General features: G+C 40.9%; 1 protein-coding gene across 1 annotated transcript in view; it reads left to right on the top strand.

The window, feature by feature from the left end:
• The first annotated feature begins 7,409 nt into the window (after nucleotides 1-7,409).
• The window catches only part of LOC140855200 (uncharacterized), a 17,908-nt gene continuing 4,139 nt past the window's right edge, over nucleotides 7,410-21,178 (top strand). The window contains exons 1-2 of the mRNA XM_073251079.1: nucleotides 7,410-8,278; nucleotides 16,492-16,563. Of these exons, the coding sequence (XP_073107180.1) occupies nucleotides 7,480-8,278; nucleotides 16,492-16,563 (871 nt within the window). The 5' untranslated portion in view covers nucleotides 7,410-7,479. The remainder of the gene's footprint in view (nucleotides 8,279-16,491; nucleotides 16,564-21,178) is intronic.

The following is a 21,178-nucleotide window of genomic DNA, read 5'->3' as shown; positions in this document are numbered from 1 at the left end:
AGATCTATGAATTTTTTCATCATGTAATGCAAAAATATTATAAAGTAGCTAAATTACCTCAGCTTTAAATGCTTCAGGATCATGATTCATATATTTATCAATTTCATCAAGTAAAATATGTACGCCACTTAATTTAATCCGTGGATCAAATACAGTAGCTAAGTTATGCATGAAACATACCACGTCCCAATACTGATTCTATTTAGTTTTCATTTCATGAATAATAGGTATTAAAACATCATCATATCTATATTGTACAAATTAATTAACCACAAATTATATATGCTTGTTGTAAAAATGTTCAAAATGTTGAAAAATAAATATTGTAGCATTATAAAAACTAACTAAAAAATCTTCTAAAATTTTTCTTTTTTTTTCAATTTGTTTCAGTCAAAATAAATCCTAATCCACAATCATTTATATATATATTTAACACATTTTTGTATGGATATGCATCATGAATTATTGTATATGTAGAATTTCAATAGATAACTATATCAAGTTTAAATTTTTTAAAATGTTTATCATGGTTTAAACACAATTGTTTAAATTCTTGTAATCATGCTCTTGAAGATTGAATAAAATATACTGCACTCCTAATTCTTGCAATTATATCTTGAACAATATTAATTCCAGTTTGAACAGAAAGATTCAAAATATGGCATGCACATCTAATATAAAATATTTTTTTATTAAGAATGGGATGAAAAAAATCCTTCAATAATTGAACAACTATATTATTATTAGATGCATTATCAAATATAACAAACATAATTTTATTACTAATACCATATGCAGCTGCAGTTTGATAAATAGCACTGGATATTTGTCGGCCAGAATGGGGATAATCAAAAAAATAAAAAGTAAGAATATGCTTATTTAATTATCAATCATTGTTTATACAATAAGCAGTGATAGAAATAAAAGACATACTACCTATAGATGCAGTTTATATATCAAAAGTTGATGATATTTTTACATTTAAGGCAGAAAGAGTTCCAATCAAATTATCCTTCATTGCTAAATAATTAGTCATAGCTACTCTTCTAAATGTACGTCTACTGGTTCTTCTATAATTAAGCAGGTTGTAAAGCTAATTAAACATACTCTTCAAAATTAAAAGATTCATATAGGCTAAAAGGTAATTCATTCCTAACTATCCATTTTACAAGTTTTTTTTTTTTCATGATTGCAAGTAAAAGTTCCTACAAGGGCACCCCTTGTGTATTAAGGATGCTTTGAAGACTAGAATCACTTATACTATGAGACTCTTGATGTCTCTTCAAATGACCAGTTCCTCCAGAATTGACACAACTATATAATTTGACATATTTTTTATATTTTACCTTATAGACTCCACCAACTAAAACTCTATCAAAATCATTCTATACAGTGTTGGTCCTCTTACAAAAAGATGATTCAGCTTCAACAAAAGGAGCTTCAGAGGGAGTAGAAAGAGTTTCTTCCTCAGAAATAGGAGAAAAGTCAGACTGTATGGTGGCAATACTCTCATTATCATAATTTACTATTTAAACTGAGTAAATGCAAAAAAATAAAAACTAACCTGTACCGAGCAAAAAAAAAATTAAGTAGAGCCGAAGAGGAAGAAGAAGTAGAGTGGAGAGTCGGAGAGCCAGAAGAAGAGAGCCGGGTTGGAAAAAGAGAGGTGAAAAGAGTACAGCCGATAAAGTAGAGCTGAAAGAGCCATCTCTTGAACTCCGATCCCCAAAAGGGGAATGCTTCCTCATTTTGTATAACTCTTAAATTGCTAAACTATAATTGCTACTTGCTAATTATTGAATAGAAAAGAGCAGAATTGCTAGAAGAGAGAATAAATAAGAGTAAAGAGATTAAAGAGAGAGAGGATTGATTTAATGAATTGGTATGGTGAGAATGAAAGAGGACCTATTTATAGAAATCTCAAAACTTTTATTTTCCCAAAATACCACTCAATCTAGCCATTTTTTGGCTGTTGGATGGGTCAAAATGATCATTTCTCCGAATATAACCGTTATAAACCAAAAAAAATAAAAATAAAAAAATTTGCCATTATGGATCGGGCTTAGCCCGTAATGGCCTTAAACGGGCCATATCAAGCACGGCCCGTAACAGGCTCAAACAGACCATACTAGACACGGCCCATTTAAACTAATTTTTTTTAAATAAATAAAAAATAAATCGGGCCATCAGGCTCGAATGCCGTCCATTAATCCCGCGGACCTGACAGGCCATGGGCCATACCTGATACGACCCACCAAGTCTCGGACCTAGGGCCGTGCACGGTCGGGGACCGGTGTAATCGGGCCGTGCACGGCCCAGTGCCATCGGGGGTCACGGATCGGCCGGTGTCTCTCTCTCTCTCTCTCTCTCTCTCTCTCTCTCTCTCTCTATATATATATATATATATATATATATATATATATATATATATATATAGTGCGTGAGGTGATCAGTGTAAGAGCCATTGTATGGAGTTCTGTGATTGCTGGAAGATTTATGATAATAAAATTGAATATTGAATTGTTGATTTTTCCTTTTTGATTTTTTCTCCTCTTCTTTTGGGACATATGTGTTGTAGTTGAATATGTTTCAACAAGAACTCAAGCACAGAGTGTTATGTGCCAATTGAAACCAGGGTTAATTTGGACATTATAAGAGTTACATTTATACATAGGGGAAATGAGTTCACCACAAATCATTGAAGGTGTTTCACAGTGACACTATTTCTTAATAAAATGCCACACATTCTACTCTAGCGATGTGAGATCGGTGTTGAGCTAGCATTTTGTATCCAGGCTTGGCAGAATTCCCTCTACATCACCAATGGCTATTCGCCACCTTCTACCCTATGCGATCTCTCGATTGTGGACTCTATTTGGAGCGAAATCCCATCCCATCTGAGCAACCATTTGATGATGGCTCCAGAAAAGCAATTAATAAATTAGTTAATGCATAAACTATTTAAAGATAAACTTAGATGGGATATATTTTATTTCACAGGTATTGTGTGATATGGCTCCTATTTGGCACATTTTGCATGAGCCATTGGATCCCTGCAAATCAGCATAACGTGCATCGTCTGATATAACGGAGAGCAGGTTACAATCCGTACTCCCGTAAACAATTATATATTCAGGCATAACTTATATGGCTAATCCTTAATTAATGGTTTTATCGCAATGTTTTGGTTCACCACCGTATCATAATTCGCCATGTGAACGAGTCAAATCACAAGGTTCGATCACCAGAAAATTAACTATGCTCTCCTTTTCAATTGATTCGGAGGTTTTCTTTGTGACTGTCTCAAAGGGAGATCTTGTTTGAAAGGAGCGCCTAAAGAGATCTTGAGGTTGAGATTAACATATGAAGCAAGGACTTCTTTCTTTCCACTTTCTAGTTCATATATTTGGTACCGTTCCAAGAAAATCCATTTGCATCTTTTTGAGCTTTTTTTTTTTTTAAAAAAAAGTTTGATAATTTCATTTGACAAGTTCTTCTGTGAGAATTAGAAGTCAAAAAGGCCAAAAGCTAGAAAAACTAATTTCAAACTTCCTCCATTATGAGATGTTTTGCAATATTATGATAAATCTATCCACAATGGTAATCATATGAAAATGATTAATAAAAAAAAATAACTATGTTGGGTAGTTGTTTTAGTCAACTATTTAAACAAATTTAATATTTAAAAGCATGCTCTTAGTATCTCTAACATGTATTTGTTAGGATTTGACGTCTCGAGATTTGGTCCATATTGGGCCCACAGCGAGATCCGCGATGAAAAATAGAGTCCAACGAGACCAAGATCACCCCAAACGGAGTTCGAACGGAGAAGATACGTACGAGAGAAACTGGCATGGAACTCGGAGCGGTGGAGGACCGTCGGTGGCCAGGCGCCAGCGCGCGCGAGCTGGCCTAGGCCCAAGCGCGCCGCTGGGAGACGCAGCCCGATCCACGATGGATCGAACGGTGCACAGAGAGGTTCATAGATTACGTGGGCATTTCTCACGCGTTTTTCGCAGTCCACAGCACTATTTCATGGATCGGTGTATGATCGAAGGGTGTGGGTTGATCTCGATCTCGATCCAACAGTTTGGGAGGTTTTCTTGGCTTTGTTTGGGCCTGATTAGGATTCCTAATCCTAATCTAACCCATTTTTAAGGCCTATAAAAGGCCTGATCCGTGAACAGGAGCCAGTGCGGTGATTTTGTGCGGCGTGGTTTTCGTCGGGCTGAAGCACAGGAAGACAGTGAACACCCATGGAGAGAGAGGGGTTGAAACACTGAGAAGAGAAGGAGCAGAGAGGCTTTTGGACAGCGGACAGCGGTCGCTTCAGGGGTTCAAGGGGGTCTTTCTAAAGAGAGAGCTTTTGTGAGGGAGAAATTGGGTGTATGAGGGTTGAGGGTAAGATCTCCTCTTGTAATATTTTTTTTTCTCATAATGAAGTTTGCATGCGCCGTGGAGGCGAGTCCTTTATTGGCTGATCTACGTAATTAATTATTTTCTGTTTTATTTCTTCTTTCTTCCTGCTGCATCTCACAGTATCAAAAAGGTCCTGAGAGATGGTGTCCTAATCAGACATCCACTAACAAGTGGTATTAGAATGAAGCGGTATAAGGACTTAGATTGCAACAGTGGTGAGCAAGACTGAAGATGGAGAAGATAGGATCAATCAAGTTGGAGATCAACAAGTTTGATGGAAAGAGCAATTTGTCCTTGTAGCAAGTAAGGGTGAAGGATGTGCTCATCCAGCAAGGGTTGATCAATGCTCTCTTATGCGAGAAGAAGCCGACCACCATGAAGGTGCGGGATTGGAAATGACTACAGATGCAGACGGTAAGTATCATCCGTATGTATCTAGCAGATGAGGTGGTGATCTATGTGCTTAGCGAGATTTTCCTGACGATGCTGTGGTCGAAACTCGAAGAGTTGTATATGGCGAAATCTCTCACCAATACTCTCTTCCTCTTAAGGCAGTTCTACCAGCTGCGGATGACTAAGGGACAGAGAGTGCAGGAGCATCTAAGCCACTTTCAAAAGATCCTCATCGATCTCCTCAGCGTCGGCGAGAATGTTGAGGAGAAGATCAGGGTGCTGGTTTTGCTAGCGTCACTTCTACCTTCGTATGAGTCCTTGGTGACTGCTCTTCTAGTAGCGAAGAGCACCATCAAGATGGATGTGTGAAGGCCCAGCCCACTAGCCCAGTTTGAAAAAAAAAAAAAAAAAGATAAACAGAGCAGGAAGACTCCCGATCGGAGTCTTCCTCTTCTCCGATCAAAAATCAGAGTCCTAGGGCCATTAAAAGACCCTAAGACGAACCCTATAAGAAACCCCCCTCTCTCCTCTATAGGTAGACCCTTCAGTCGCCATCGATTGCCGGAGATTTTTCTCCGATTTTTTCGTTTGAAGCCACGACTCCTCGATCCGTGTTCGCCGCGATTTCTCGCCGGTGGGGGTCACCGGAGGTTGTGGTAAGGTCTCCCTCCTCTCCCTCTCTTCTCTCCCTTCTTTCCCGTGCCTGTGAGCACGATGGCCGGCGACAGGTGTCGCCAGATTTAGTTGGAGAAGGAAACCCCCTGTTCGCTGCCTCTTTCCTCTGATTTTTCGGCGCCGACGGTCACGCCGACCGCCGGCCCTGGTCTCTCCGAACCCGGGAGAGTCGGCCGTTGCCGCCGGCCACCACCGGCCATGAGATGGCCGTGATCGGCCGATCAAGGCACGGGGACCTCAAGGTCCCCTGTTTCGGCCCAATGAAAAGCCTGGGAAGAAAAAGAAGAAAAGAAAAAGAAAAGAAAAAGGAAAAAGAAAAAGAAAAGAAAAAGGAAAAAGAAAAAAAAAAAACAAAGAAAATATAAAATAAAAATAATAATAATAATAATAATAATAAGAAAAGAGAAAATTTTTCTCTCTTTCCTCTCTTTCTCTCTCTCTATTGTCTCTCTCTAAAAAGAAAAAAGAAAAAGAAAAAGAAAATATATATATATATGTGAGAGAAAGTTTCTCTCATCCCTCTCTAAAGTCTTTCTCTCTCTAAAATTGGATTCATTCTCTCTCTACTTTCTCTCTCTACTTTCTCTCTCTAAAAAAAATTCCTATGAATCCCTTATTAGGCTATCTTCTTCGCTTTTAGGGACCTATGACCTTAAATCGGGTTAGAGCCGAAGGGAGAGATTTATTGGACTGATTATCAAATCGATCATTTCTTTATATTATGTAATTTTATTAAAAATATAAAATTTATTAATGATTTAATATTTTAAATAGGACTGTCTGATTCTTTTAAGGAAGATTAAAAGGTCCGGGACGATCGAGGTAAGTAGATCCTATGCTCCTTATTTATTTTTAAATGATCATGTTTTTATGCAAAGAATTGCTATTGATGAAATCATGATTTTTCATAAAATAAGGATCGGCATATGTGATATGAAAAAACATGTTTTATTATGAGCATTGATTTCATGAATATGTCTTATGAAAATGCATGATTATGAAACATGAATTTCATTGTTTTTCCATCTATGTATATGTATGCTTTAAGAAAAAGATATAATGATTTCAAAGGCTCTCAGATGGCTATGAATGAATCCCTTCGGGAAGGTCGACATCCGGAGCTAGCATCCACACGAAACATGGCCCTGCCAGCGGGTATAAAGTTGGCACATGAATTAAGAACTCTGTCGATTAAGAAACATGGCCCTGTCACGGGTATAATAGTGATCTTAGCACGAATATCTGTGAGCAATATTTTGAAACATGACATGAATACATGATGAAAATGATTTACGATTCATAATTGTGAAATATACATGATTTATGCATGCATGATGAGCTTATAACTTGTTTTATTATATGCTCTATGAAATATTTATTTTTGCAATAATTGTTATTTGCTAAATGATGCATTATCATAGAAAACTTATGCTTGATCCGATAAGGAAGTGGAAGTCTACTTACTGAGCTAGTGTAGCTCATATTCTTTTTGTTTTCTCTTTCATGTACAGAGAAATAAGGCTAGGATCGAAGGAAAGAGAATCCAGGCTTGGAGATCAGCAAAGCCAGTTTAGAAATTTTGCTCTAGGAATTCAGTTTATGTTTTTGGATTGTAGTCATTATAAATTTTAAGACTTGGATTATTTTATCTCTGGTTTTAGATGCTCTGAACCAGTTTTGGTTTAATTAAATAATTGGATTGAACTTTATTATTACATTTATTTGAGTTACACCTGTTATTATATTTAAGAAGATGAATTTTGGCTTCGTGTTCTCGTGGGTCCATCCCTCGGTAGCATGGCCGTGTTATGTCCCGGGTTTGGGGCGTGACATTTTATGGTATCAGAGCAATAGGTTTAATCAAGGATAGAACTTAAAACCTAACAGTGAGTAGCTAGATTATGCATAGTTGGACTTTGACTTAAATTATTAACTGTACTGTAACTCTGTTATAAAATAACGTAATAATGATTGACATTTGAATAGGAAGCGATGAGCGATAGGGAGGGCGAGACTTTGGCAAATATGGCCGCTAGGACAAGAGGAGCAAGAGGAGCAAGACTAATGTCACGAGGAGCTGACAATCAACCAGCTGAGCGGGCTCCTGACGCACCGACCACACAGGCGGACATTGCTGGTATATGTCAAGTGGTGGCTCAGCTTATTCAGCAGCAGGCACAGACTGCTCCTCGACCGACATTATCTATGGAGTCATACTATGAGAGATTCAGAAGGCTCAACCCACCTCTATTTGAGGGTGGATCTGATCCTATGGCTGCAGAGACATGGATTCGAGAGATGGAAAAGATGTTTGATGCCCTGCAATACCCTGAGAATGTGAAGGTCCGATTAGCCATCCCTATGTTAAAAGGAAATACTGAGTTTTGGTGGACTGCAATAAAAGCTGCCTATGGGAACAATGATGATCAGCTCACTTGGGAAGAATTCAAAGAGATATTTTATGACCAGTACTTTCCGGGGACAATGAGGTTGGTAAAAGAAAATGAGTTTCTAGCCTTAAAGCAAAAGGATGATATGACGGTGCTAGAATATGCTAACAAGTTTAATGAGCTAGGCCGCTTCTGCCCTCAACTTATGGAATTCGAAAGGAGTAAAGCTAACAGATTTGAACAAGGTCTAAGATATGGAATTCGATCCCGTCTGTCTTCTCATATTTTCAATAACTACAAGGACGTACTGGAGCGAGCTTTGAAAGTGGAATCTGAGTTGAAAAGAGCAGAACTAGAAAGAGGAGATAAGAAGAGACCGAGATCAGCAGGAAATCTAAAAGGTCAGCAGAAAAATTTCAAAAATAATAACTCTGATAAGAAGAAAGAATCTTCATCCTGCTCTTACTGTGGAAAAAATCACAATGGACCTTGTCTCAAGAGGATTGGAGCATGCTTCTTATGTGGTGAAAAAGGATATATGGCTCGTGATTGCCCAAATAAGAAAAGAGATGACACTAGATCTAACAAACCAGTCGATCAAAAACAAAAAGAAAACGCACGAGTGTTTACTTTAAACCAGCAGGAGGCCAATGCAAATGATCAAGTGGTGACAGGTATTATCCCAGTCAATTCTATTTATGCTCGTGTGTTATTCAATTCTGGCTCTTCACACTCTTTTATATCTCTCAAGTTTGCTACTTCTTTAAATTGTGTGCCTGGAAAACTAAATGAACCATTATATGTTAGCACAACTTTTAAAAATATTGTTGTTGCTGACATTATTTTCAAGAATTGCATAATCCAAATAGAAGAAAAAGAATTAGCAGCAGATTTGATTCAGCTAAATATGTATGATTTTGACGTTATTCTTGGGATGAACTGGTTATCTTCATACCATGCACATATTGATTATTTTGAAAAAAGAGTGATATTTCAAATTCCGGATGAACCGCAATTCTTCTTTCAAGGCGAAGTTCATAATACGGAATCCAAACAATCTTTGGGTATTATCTCAATTATGAACGCAAGAAAAGCTTTAAGGAAAGGATGCAAAGCATTTTTGGCCCATGTAATAGACGTCGAGAAGGAAAAGATAAAGCTGGATGATATCCCAATGGTCAAGAAATTTTCTGATATTTTTTCCAGATGAACTACCCGAATTGCCCCCAGAGCGTGAAGTTGAATTTAAAATTGATATAACCCCAAGAACTAGACCTATTTCGAAACCTCCTTACTGGATGGCTCCCGTAGAATTACGAGAATTAAAGGATCAACTGCAAGAACTTTTGAATAAAAAGTTTGTCCGGCCAAGTACATCACCCTGGGGAGCTCCTGTGTTATTTGTAAAAAAGAAAGATGGAAGCATGCGATTATGCATTGACTATCGGGAGTTGAATAAGGTAACCATAAAGAACAAATATCCTCTTCCACGAATAGATGACTTATTTGATCAACTTCAGGGTGCTCAAGTCTTCTCCAAAATCGACTTACGATCTGGCTATCATCAACTAAGAATTAGAGATGAAGATGTACCTAAGACTGCATTTAGAACCAGGTATGGCCATTATGAATTTTTAGTAATGCCTTTTGGACTAACCAATGCACTGGCTGCTTTTATGGATATGATGAACAGAATTTTCAAGCCGTATCTGGATCAATTCGTTGTTGTTTTTATTGATGATATCCTAGTGTATTCTAAAAATATAGAGGAACATGAGAGACATTTGAGGATCGTGTTTCAGACCTTGAGAAAAGAGAAGCTCTTCGCCAAGCTTAGCAAGTGTGAATTCTGGTTGGATAGTGTTGTTTTCCTCAGCCATGTAATATCCAAGGAAGGAATCTCAGTCGATCCAAAGAAGATAGAAGCCGTGGTAAATTGGCCTCGACCGACTAATGTGACGGAAGTTAGAAGCTTCTTAGGCTTGGCTGGTTATTATAGAAGATTCATCAAGAGATTTTCCCAAATTGCAATTCCTCTGACTCGCTTAACTCAGAAACGAATAAAATTTGAATGGAGCAGTGAATGTGAGCAGAGTTTTCAAGATCTGAAGCAACGATTGATATCTGCCCCAGTTCTTACCCTACCATCTAATGAAGGAGGATTTGTCATTTATAGTGATGCTTCTAAGAAAGGATTAGGTTGTGTGTTGATGCAGAATGATAAGGTCATAGCTTATGCTTCTCGACAACTAAAAACCTATGAGCAGAATTATCCGACCCATGATTTAGAGTTAGCAGCTATTATTTTTGCTTTAAAGATTTGGCGACACTATTTATATGGAGAATCATGTGAAATCTTTACTGATCATAAAAGCTTGAAATACTTATTTACTCAAAAAGAGCTGAATATGAGGCAAAGAAGGTGGCTTGAACTATTAAAAGATTATGATCTAAATATTAAATATCACCCTGGAAAAGCTAATGTGGTGGCAGATGCACTTAGTAGGAAGTCTTCAGCGAATGTGATGACTCTGCTATCCTTTCAGCAACAAATTCTTAGGGATCTTGAAGATTTGCAAATTGAAGTGACTTGTACTGATGTTAAGAATGTGTTAGCAAATTTAATGGTACAACCAGCATTAATCGAACAGATAAAAGCGGCCCAACAAAGTGATATTCATTTATGTCAGATTAAGAAGGACATAGAGAAAGGGTTACGAACTGAGTTTAGACTACATACAGATGGAACTTTTTATTTTGGGAACAGATTATGTATACCGGGTGATCCTGAACTAAAAAGAAAAATTTTGGAAGAAGCCCATAAATCTCGTTTCTCTTTTCATCCCGGTAGTACAAAGATGTATAGAGATCTAAAACAACTCTTCTGGTGGAATGGAATAAAGCGGGAGATAGCTCGGTTTGTATCTCAATGCTTGGTATGCCAGCAAGTGAAAGCCGAACATCAAAGACCTGCTGGTCTGCTAAGACCATTAGAGATACCAGAATGGAAATGGGAACATATCACGATGGATTTTGTTACTGGACTTCCAAGGACAACAAGAAAAAATGATGCTGTGTGGGTGATTGTTGACCGACTTACTAAATCAGCTCACTTTCTACCTTTTCGAGTTGGCACTCCGCTTGATAAATTAGCCCAGATGTATATTGATGGAATTGTACATCTGCATGGTGTTCCAATAAGTATTGTATCTGATCGAGACCCACGATTTGTATCTAGATTTTGAAAAAGTTTTCAAGATGCCTTGGGAACAGAATTGAGGCTTAGTACTGCATTTCATCCTCAGACCGATGGCCAATCTGAAAGGACAATTCAAACTCTGGAGGATATGTTAAGAGCTTGTGCTTTTGACTTCGGAGGACATTGGGATAATCATGTGGCATTGATTGAATTTGCATATAATAACAGTTTTCATTCTAGTATCCAGATGGCACCCTATGAAGCCCTATATGGAAGAAAGTGTAGATCCCCTCTGTATTGGGATGAAGTGGGTGAAAAGAAATTAATTGATCCCGAGTTAGTTCAAAATGCCAGAGACAAAATTTATCTAATCAAGAGAAGACTCAAGGCAGCTCAGGATAGACAAAAGAGTTGGGCAGATAGAAAAAGAAGAGAATTAGAATTTCAGGTCGGTAATCATGTTTTTCTAAAAGTATCACCTACTAAGGGTGTCATGAGGTTCGGGAGGCATGGCAAGCTGAGTCCGCGATATATTGGACCTTTTGAGATTTTAAATCGAGTAGGAGATGTTGCATACGAACTAGCCTTACCACCAGATTTATCCAAAGTACACAATGTCTTTCATGTTTCACTACTGAGGAAGTTTGTACCTGATCCAAACAGTGTGATAAAGTATGAGCCATTGCAAGTTCATGAAGATCTAACCTATGAAGAATTTCCTCTGCGAATTATTGACCGAAAAGAGCAAGTTCTAAGACGGCGTACCATTCCATACGTAAAGATTCATTGGAGTAATCATGAAGAGAGAGAGGCTACGTGGGAGCTTGAAGACGATATGAAGACGAGATATCCACACTTATTTGAAAATGAAGGTATGTTAAATTTTGAGGACGAAATTTTTTTTTAGGGGGGTAGAATGTGAAGGCCCGGCCCACTAGCCCGGTTTGAAAAAAAAAAAAAAAGATAAACAGAGCAGGAAGACTCCCGATCGGAGTCTTCCTCTTCTCCGATCAAAAATTGGAGTCCTAGGGCCATTAAAAGACCCTAGGACGAACCCTATAAGAAACCCCCCTCTCTCCTCTATGGGTAGACCCTTCAGTCGCCGCCGATTGCCGGAGATTTTTCTTCGATTTTTCCGTTTGAAGCCACAACTCCTCGACCCGTGTTCGCCGTGATTTCTCGCCGGTGGGGGTCACCGGAGGTTGTGGTAAGGTCTCCCTCCTCTCCCTCTCTTCTCTCCCTTCTTTCCCGTGCTTGTGAGCACGATGGCCGGTGACGGGTGTCGCCGGATTTAGTTGGAGAAGGAAACCCCCTGTTCGCCGCCTCTTTCCTCTGATTTTCCGACGCCGACGGTCACGCCGACCGCCGGCCCTGGTCTCTCCGAACCCGGGAGAGTCGGCCGTTGCCGCCGGCCACCACCGGCCATGAGATGGCCGTGATCGGTCGATCAAGGCATGGGGACCTCAAGGTCCCCTGTTTCGGCCCAATGAAAAGCCTGGGAAGAAGAAGAAGAAAAGAAAAAGGAAAAAGAAAAAGAAAAGAAAAAGGAAAAAAAAAAAAAACAAAGAAAATATAAAATAGAAAAATAATAATAATAATAATAATAATAATAATAATAATAAGAAAAGAGAAAATTTTTCATGATTTTCCTCTCTTTCTCTCTCTATTGTCTCTCTCTAAAAAGAAAAAAGAAAAAGAAAAAGAAAAAAAAATATATATATAAATATATATATATATATATATATATGTGAGAGAAAGTTTCTCTCATCCCTCTCTAAAGTTTTTCTCTCTCTAAAATTGGATTCGTTCTCTCTCTACTTTCTCTCTCTACTTTCTCTCTCTAAAAAAAAAATCCTATGAATCCCTTATTAGGCTATCTTCTTCACTTTTAGGGACCTATGACCTTAAATCGGGTTAGAGCCGAAGGGAGAGATTTATTGGACTGATTATCAAATCGGTCATTTCTTTATATTATGTAATTTTATTAAAAATATGAAATTTATTAATGATTTAATATTTTAAATAGGACTGTCTGATTCTTTTAAGGAAGATTAAAAGGTCCGGGACGATCGAGGTAAGTAGATCCTATGCTCCTTATTTATTTTTAAATGATCATGTTTTTATGCAAAGAATTGCTATTGATGAAATCATGATTTTTCATAAAATAAGGATCGGCATATGTGATATGAAAAAGCATGTTTTATTATGAGCATTGATTTCATGAATATGTCTTATGAAAATGCATGATTATGAAACATGAATTTCATTATTTTTCCATCTATGTATATGTATGCTTTAAGAAAAAGATATAATGATTTCAAAGGCTCTCAGATGGCTATGAATGAATCCCTTCGGGAAGGTCGACATCCAGAGCTAGTATCCACACGAAACATGGCCCTGCCAGCGGGTATAAAGTTGGCACATGAATTAAGAACTCTGTCGATTAAGAAACATGGCCCTGTCACGGGTATAATAGTGATCTTAGCACGAATATCTGTGAGCAATATTTTGAAACATGACATGAATACATGATGAAAATAATTTACGATTCATAATTGTGAAATATACATGATTTATGCATGCATGATGAGCTTATAACTTGTTTTATTATATGCTCTATGAAATATTTATTTTTGCAATAATTGTTATTTGCTAAATGATGCATTATCATAAAAAACTTATGCTTGATCCGATAAGGAAGCGGAAGTCTACTTACTGAGCTAGTGTAGCTCATATTCTTTTTGTTTTCTCTTTCATGTACAGAGAAATAAGGCTAGGATCGAAGGAAAGAGAATCCAGGCTTGGAGATCAGCAAAGCCAGTTTAGAAATTTTGCTCTAGGAATTCAGTTTATATTTTTGGATTGTAGTCATTATAAATTTTAAGACTTGGATTATTTTATCTCTGGTTTTAGATGCTCTGAACCAGTTTTGGTTTAATTAAATAATTAGATTGAACTTTATTATTACATTTATTTGAGTTACACCTGTTATTATATTTAAGAAGATGAATTTTGATTTCGTGTTCTCGTGGGTCCATCCCTCGGTAGCATGGCCGTGTTATGTCCCGGGTTTGGGGCGTGACAGGATGAGATTCTCAGGAGGGAGAATCCAGTTTCGAGCTCAGGTGGCGGTAGCTCAGCTTTGATGGTTTCTGGAGGAGCAGGAGGCGGTAGACGGAGCGACAGGAGATCGCGACGAGGGTGGTCCAAGTTGAGGAGGAACTTGAGCAAAATCAGGTATTATCGATGTGACGAGTTGGGACATCTAGCTAGAGATTACTCTCAACTCAAAGATCGGACGATGGCTGCTATAGCGACGGTCAGTAGCTATTCAGAGGGAGATGTCCTGGAGATATCTAATGAGGTATCTACTTCTTTCCAGTAGTGGATTTTAGATTCTGCATGCACCTATCATATATATTACAGAGAAGAGCAGTTTGACTCTCTGGAGAACAGTGAGGGCACTGTTTATCTGCCAAATGGATCGAGCTGTGCGATCAGAGGCATCGGGATGGTCAGCTGAAGAACACATGATGGTGCAGTGAGAAGATTGGAGGAGGTCCGATACATATCCGATTTTAGGTAGAATCTTATCTCACTGAGTAGACTGGATTCGAAAGGCTATAGGACGATAGCTGGTGGAGAAATTCTGAAGGTGCTACACGATGATAGGATTATTCTAGAGGGGAAGAAAGGGAGGAGATGATATTATTACCCGACGGAGAGCTCAATGTGAGGTGGAGCTTCAGAAGCGAGGTGGAGCTCAGAGCGAGGTAGAGCTCCAAGTGAAGGTGGATCGGGCACGAGACAACAGACTCAAGAGGACGAGAAGCGACATCGCAAGGTGAGATTCCTATTGCCGCAGGATGATATCCCAAGTAGGTCTCAGGTCAGGAGAAGCACAGTATACAATAGAGATGGGATCGAGCGGCCTGGCTCGACTTCCATGTTTGTTCATCCATGATCAGCAAGCGATTGCCCCAGGGCATAGAGGCAAAGAGATCTAGAAGCTCTCAGAGTCAGGAGGAAGCCGAATATCGAGTTGAGATGAAGATTGTTAGGATTTGATGTCTCGAAATTCGATCCATATTAAGCTCACAGCGAGATCCACGATGAAAAATGGAGTCCAACGAGATTAAGATCATCCCAAATGGAGTTCGAACGAAGAAGATACGTGCGAGAGAAGCTGACACAAAACTCGGAGCGACGGAGGACCGTCGGCGGAGCAGCGACGGTGAGGCCGCATGCGGCAGCCGGCGGGGTGCGGCTCAGGCACGACTGCATGCGGACCGGGCGCGCAAGGCATGGCCCAGCATGCGGCCCAAGCCCAAGCACCAGCTCGTGCGGGTCGGCCCAGGCCCAAGCGCACCATTGGGAGCCCGCAGCCCGGTCCATGATGGATCGGACAGTGCACAAGGAGGTCCGTGGACCGCATGGGAGTTTCCCACGTATTTCTTATGGTCCACGGTACTATTTCATAGACCGATATGCAATCGGAGGGCGTGGGTTGATCTCAATCTCGATCCAACAGTTTGGGAGGTTTTTTGGACTTTGTTTGGGCTTGATTAGGATTCCTAATCCTAATCTAAGCCGTTTTTAAGGCCTATAAAGGGCCTGATCCATGAACAGGAGCCGATGTGGTGGCTTTGTGCTGCGTAGTTTTTTGTCAGGCCGAAGCCCAGGAAGATAGTGAACACCCATGGAGAGAGAGGGGCTGAAATATTGAGAAGAGAATGAGTAGGGAGGCTCCTGGACAGCAGACAGCGGTCGCTTCAGGGATTCAGGGGGATTTTCATAAAGAGAAAGCTTTTATAAGAGAAAAATTGGGTGTACGAAAGTTGAGAGTGAGATCTCCTCTAGTAATATTTTTTTTTCTCATAGTGAAATTTGCATACCCCATAGAGACGAGCTTTTTTTTGACTGATCCACGTAATTGATTGTTTTCTTTTTTATTTCTTCTTTCTTCCTACTGCATCGCGCGATATCGAAAAGGTCCTGAGAGGTGATATCCTGATCAAACATCCATCAATGATATTTAGTGCAAACATGTATACCAAATGACAAGACTGAATGGAGAAATATGTCACAATAAGTGCAAATTCTTTATAATACTCTAATCATGAAAACTTATTAAAAATCAAAATATATGGCAAATTTCTATCACTTGCGTGATTCTATTCATCCGGCGAAAATTTTTATCATTTTAATCGTAATAGATTTCTGCAATCACAATATATGGCAGATTGTCCCCTGGTCATCGTGCTCAGGCCTAGCTCATGGATAAAAAAATTTATTCTGATATATCAAAAGATCAGATACCGTCCGATTCATGCCTCAAATTCACTGGGAAAGAGGATATATTGAAAAAATTGCTGATAGTATATCGAAATAAATATTATAATAACCAATTTGCAGTGAAATCTCCTGCCTACTATAGCAATGAGACATTTGCCGTGCATGTGATGGTGGCAGCTGTACCTCCATACCGTATGGTGACCAGAACCAAATCATCCCCTCCGCACTTATTATGAAGCCCCCCGATTCTGAAGTCTCCTTTTAAGCCTTGGGGACGGCCATTTTTATAATAAGAACTCGGCTATCTTGGGTCCTAAAATTATATGATCTCGTACAAGAAGCTGCATTTTTTTTTAAAAAAAAAAACCCCAAAGCTGCCTCCGGGGAACGGCAACATTGCAGCATATATTTATGTAGTAAAAGAGTTTTTAATCTCAAACAGAAAGACAGCAGTTATATGAGGCAGCAGGTGAACGTGCATGTAATTGTGGCATTCAGATGGGGGTAGATCCTGATATTTCTTTCCTGTGATGGAAAGTGGAAATCCATTTCCATCAGTGGACAGAGAATTTACGTTCCAACACCGCAAAGAGAATCCCGCTTGAGATGCTTAATTGCGTCAAGGATGGAAAACTACTTTACCCATTGGATATCTCATCCAGCTCGAATGGGACAGAATTTATAAATGATACGATCAGCTCTAAAATTAATACAAATATATATAATTTTATATAATATTTAAAAAAATATATATAAAAAATTAAATTTTATAATTTTATGCAATCTGATCTGTTTATTTAAATCTACCCTCAAGAATCTATCCATCCCTATAAAAATATAAATAAATATGGATAATTAACTATTCGATCTATGCCCAATCTATTTTCATCCCGAACTTTAAATCATAAAAAATTTGCATTGCTGTCATTTTGTTTTTATCAATATAGTAGATAATATATATTTTTTAACGTTCCAGAGTAGATTAAGTGCTCTGTTATTTTTTTTTCCTCTTTTTCAGAACAAGATGGACAGCCCCTAGAAATTCATTGAAATGATAGCAAAAGCAGGATCCAATCCAGGTCGCCCGTACCAATTTCTTGTGACCTCACTAAACTAATTAAATTAACCCACATGGCACCCTTCTAAGCTACCTCCATTTTGATGGTCATAAATTTAATGGCTGAAGTTGTGGGTCTCAATTCACTAAATTGATAGAACTGAAGGGGTGAAAGTAATATAAATATTATCCATTCAAATTTATTTTTTTATTTAAATTAATCTATATATGAATAATAATTTGAGAATCCGATTAATATTCATATTCATATCTGTTAAAAAAAAATAGATATGGATATGGATAGATAACTATCTAATCCATATCCAAATTTATATATAATTCTATATAATTTTATATAGTACTTATTAAGTTTTAAAAAAAATATACAATTATATAAATATATTATGAACTTGATTTATTATCTATTTAGTAATATTTTTTATTATATATTCATAAAATTTATTTATTTAAGTTATACCTGTCATTATATCTATACTTCCAATATCCAAATTGTTTCCGTGTCTATTTAAAATAAATATAGATATGATTTTTTGCAACCGAATAATATCCGTATCTGTATTTGTATTCATCAAACAAAAAAATATGGATATGGATATGTTAGTATCTGATCCGGTTCCAATCATATGGTATTACGATCCATTCACCTACATCCTCAGTTTTTACGTGATTAAGCAACTTCTTGGTATTTACTTTTGAACACTGTTGAATTTGTGGGAGCTTTGGAACCATCACATTGAGATAGAGATGGTAATTATAGCCAATCCATCGTATATCTAAACCAATCCGACCTGAATGAGATAGGTTTTATCCAATCCGATAAAAATCTGAGATAGATATAAATTCTAAATAAAATATCCAAAATACATTCAGACCAAGTACGGATAATAATATGCTTTGTCTCAAATCCGACACAATATAACTTTGATCTAAACCGTTCTTTCAAAATTATAATTATTTTAAGATATTTGTATAACGAATTTCTTATCGAGCCGGCTTGATCCGACCTAATTCATCTTATCTACACGTCCTGCATTATCTACTTTATTTGACCCAATCCAATTTAATGTAGGTATAAGGCAGGCATGGGTACGAAGTTTTTAATTTGGAGATGGGTATCGGCATTCTAACGTTGTAGTTACTGTATTGATTTGCTCATGACATGGCAGTCTCACCATGTTTTTTCTTCCTTCTCAGTATGCACTTGCTGCAAAGTGCCGTACACCAGAAGCAGCCACGAGAAATGCACCTCAAACTAACAGTGTTGCTAAATGAGGTCAGGTTATGGCTCCTTAAAAAATGTATACTTGTTGGGGGATACCCACCGACCGACCGATCGTCTGTCGGAGGGACCGACCGTCTGGCGGCCCGACCGACCGACTATCGGAGGGCCCGACCTGGCAGCCCGGCCGACGACCCGACGGACGACTCTGCCTGGCCGATCATAAGTCGGGCGACAGGCCGACGGACGCCATCAGCGGCTAACTGCGGCCATTCCACGGTCCATTCCCGACCGACTAAACCCCGAGGTCCGTTAGCCGACCCACATGAAGCTCGCCGACCGACGGAGGAGTCCGACGCCACTCTGCTGGCCACCGACCCTGGGTCGGCCGACTCCACCAACCGCCGTACGGCCGCCAGACGTTGTCAGCTCTGACACGGACATGCGGCACGGTCACCTAGGGGCGTTGTTTCGCCGAGAACCGGGTCAACCCTGGTGATTAGACGGCTACACGGCGACGTGACATTTTCACGGCGGCTCTGACAGTCTACAGTGAGTTGACAGTTCCTCACTTGTCCGCGCCATTAATGATGGCGCCATACCATGCTCCACTATATATACCGGGGAAGGCAACAGTGCAAGGGATCGATCCGCCCGTCTCCCCCACATACGCAGGCTCGCCCCTCTCTCTCTCTCTCTCTCTCCCTCTCAGAGCTCTCTGTCTGCATTTCACTGTTGCCCAGTCACCTCTCTGACTTGACCGTCGGAGGGTCCCCACCGGAGCCGCCTCCGGTCAGTGCGGACTTCCTTTTGCAGGTGCACGCTTCCCGGCGATCGGGCGACGAGGCGATTGGCCGCAACAGATTGGCGCGCCAGGTAGGGGACAGCATGACAAAGACAAGAGCTCAACGATCGAGAATCACTGGGTCGGCAAGGCGTTCTTCCCGCCGGGAAGAAGCCTCCCCGCCCCCACCGGCGGCGGAGCCTAGCTCTCCGCACCCCGCAGTAACCACGGAGGCCCAGATTGCGGCCATCGTGCGGCAGATGACCGTGCTGACCGACGCAGTCAAAAGCCTCCAGCAACAACCGGCGGCCCGACCTATGCCTTCCAGGAGTAGCCGCCGACGGTCGCGCCGACCCCTGCCGCCTCCAGGCGAGCACTTCCAACAGCGCTCCCACGGGGAGGAGGAGGGTCGACCTCGGCGCGACGACCGACGGTCCCAGCGGCCCTCTCCTTCCCCGTTGGAACGGGCGAGGAAGGAAAAGCGGCCGCGCACACCGTCGGCCTCTCCTTCAGAGTCTTCCGGAGGCTCCACACCTGGGGTCTCCCAGCATCGACGAGCGGACGACTACGAGCGACAGTTCGAGGAGATCGACCGCCGACTCGCCCAAATGCAGATGGACGGCCAGAAGTCTTCGAATGACGTCGACTTCCAGACCGCCCAACCTCTCTCCCGACTGGTCCTCGACGAGCCGATTCCCAGTCGGTTCAAGATGCCGCACGTGGAGCCCTACGACGGCTCCACCGACCCAGTCGACCACCTCGAGAGCTATAAAGCTCTCATGACAATTCAAGGGGCAACCGACGCTCTTTTTTGCATCGGTTTCCCCGCCACACTTCGCAAAGCTGCCAGGGCTTGGTACTCCGGTCTTCGATCGGGCAGTATCCATTCCTTCGCGCAGCTCGAGCATTCGTTCGTGGCCCATTTCAGCACCAGCCGAAAGCCGCCGCGAACGTCGGATAGACTTTTCTCCCTCAAGCAGGGGGAAAACGAGACGCTCCGACACTTCGTGGCGCGATTCAACGCTGCCACGCTCGAGGTCCGGGACCTCAACGAAGACATGGCGGTTTCAGCCATGAAGAGGGGCCTGAGGTCGTCCCGATTTACCTATTCTCTGGACAAGACCCTCCCCCGAACATACGCCGAGCTATTGGAGCGCGCATACAAGTATATGCGCGCGGACGAAGGAGCGTCCGACCGACGCTTGGTCGAGCCCAGGGGTCCGAAGGAGAAACGAAGAAAAGGTCGGGAGCCCGCCGAACCAAGCCGGCCCCCTGCCGGTAGTCGGCTTTCTCCACCCCGACAGATCCAAAAATCACCCCGCCGACAGACTCCAAGGTCGGTGCGTCCCAGGTATGACTCCTACACTCCTCTCTCCGCTCCCCGTGCGCAGATCTTGATGGAGATCGAGGGGAAGGAATACCTGCGACGGCCTCCGCCTCTGAAGGCAAAGGGGCTCGACCATCGGAAGTACTGCCGGTTCCATCGGAGCCACGGCCACGACACCGAGCGATGCATCCAGTTGAAGGACGAGATCGAAAATCTCATCCGCCGAGGGTATCTCGGCAAGTTTCGAAAGGGTCCGCCGACCCGACCGACTGCCGATCGATGCCCCCAGCCGACTGAAGAGGCACCGACTAACCAGCCGACGGCCGGAGTCATCAACATGATTTCCAAGCGGCTGGGATCGGGGACGTCTACAGGGGGGAGCCGACCAAAAAGCCACGA

The sequence above is a fragment of the Elaeis guineensis genome, chromosome 2, assembly GCF_000442705.2.
Source record: "Elaeis guineensis isolate ETL-2024a chromosome 2, EG11, whole genome shotgun sequence".
Classification (NCBI taxonomy): domain Eukaryota; kingdom Viridiplantae; phylum Streptophyta; class Magnoliopsida; order Arecales; family Arecaceae; genus Elaeis; species Elaeis guineensis.
Note: the sequence above shows the minus strand (reverse complement) of the source record. Positions and strands in the feature narration are given on the sequence as shown.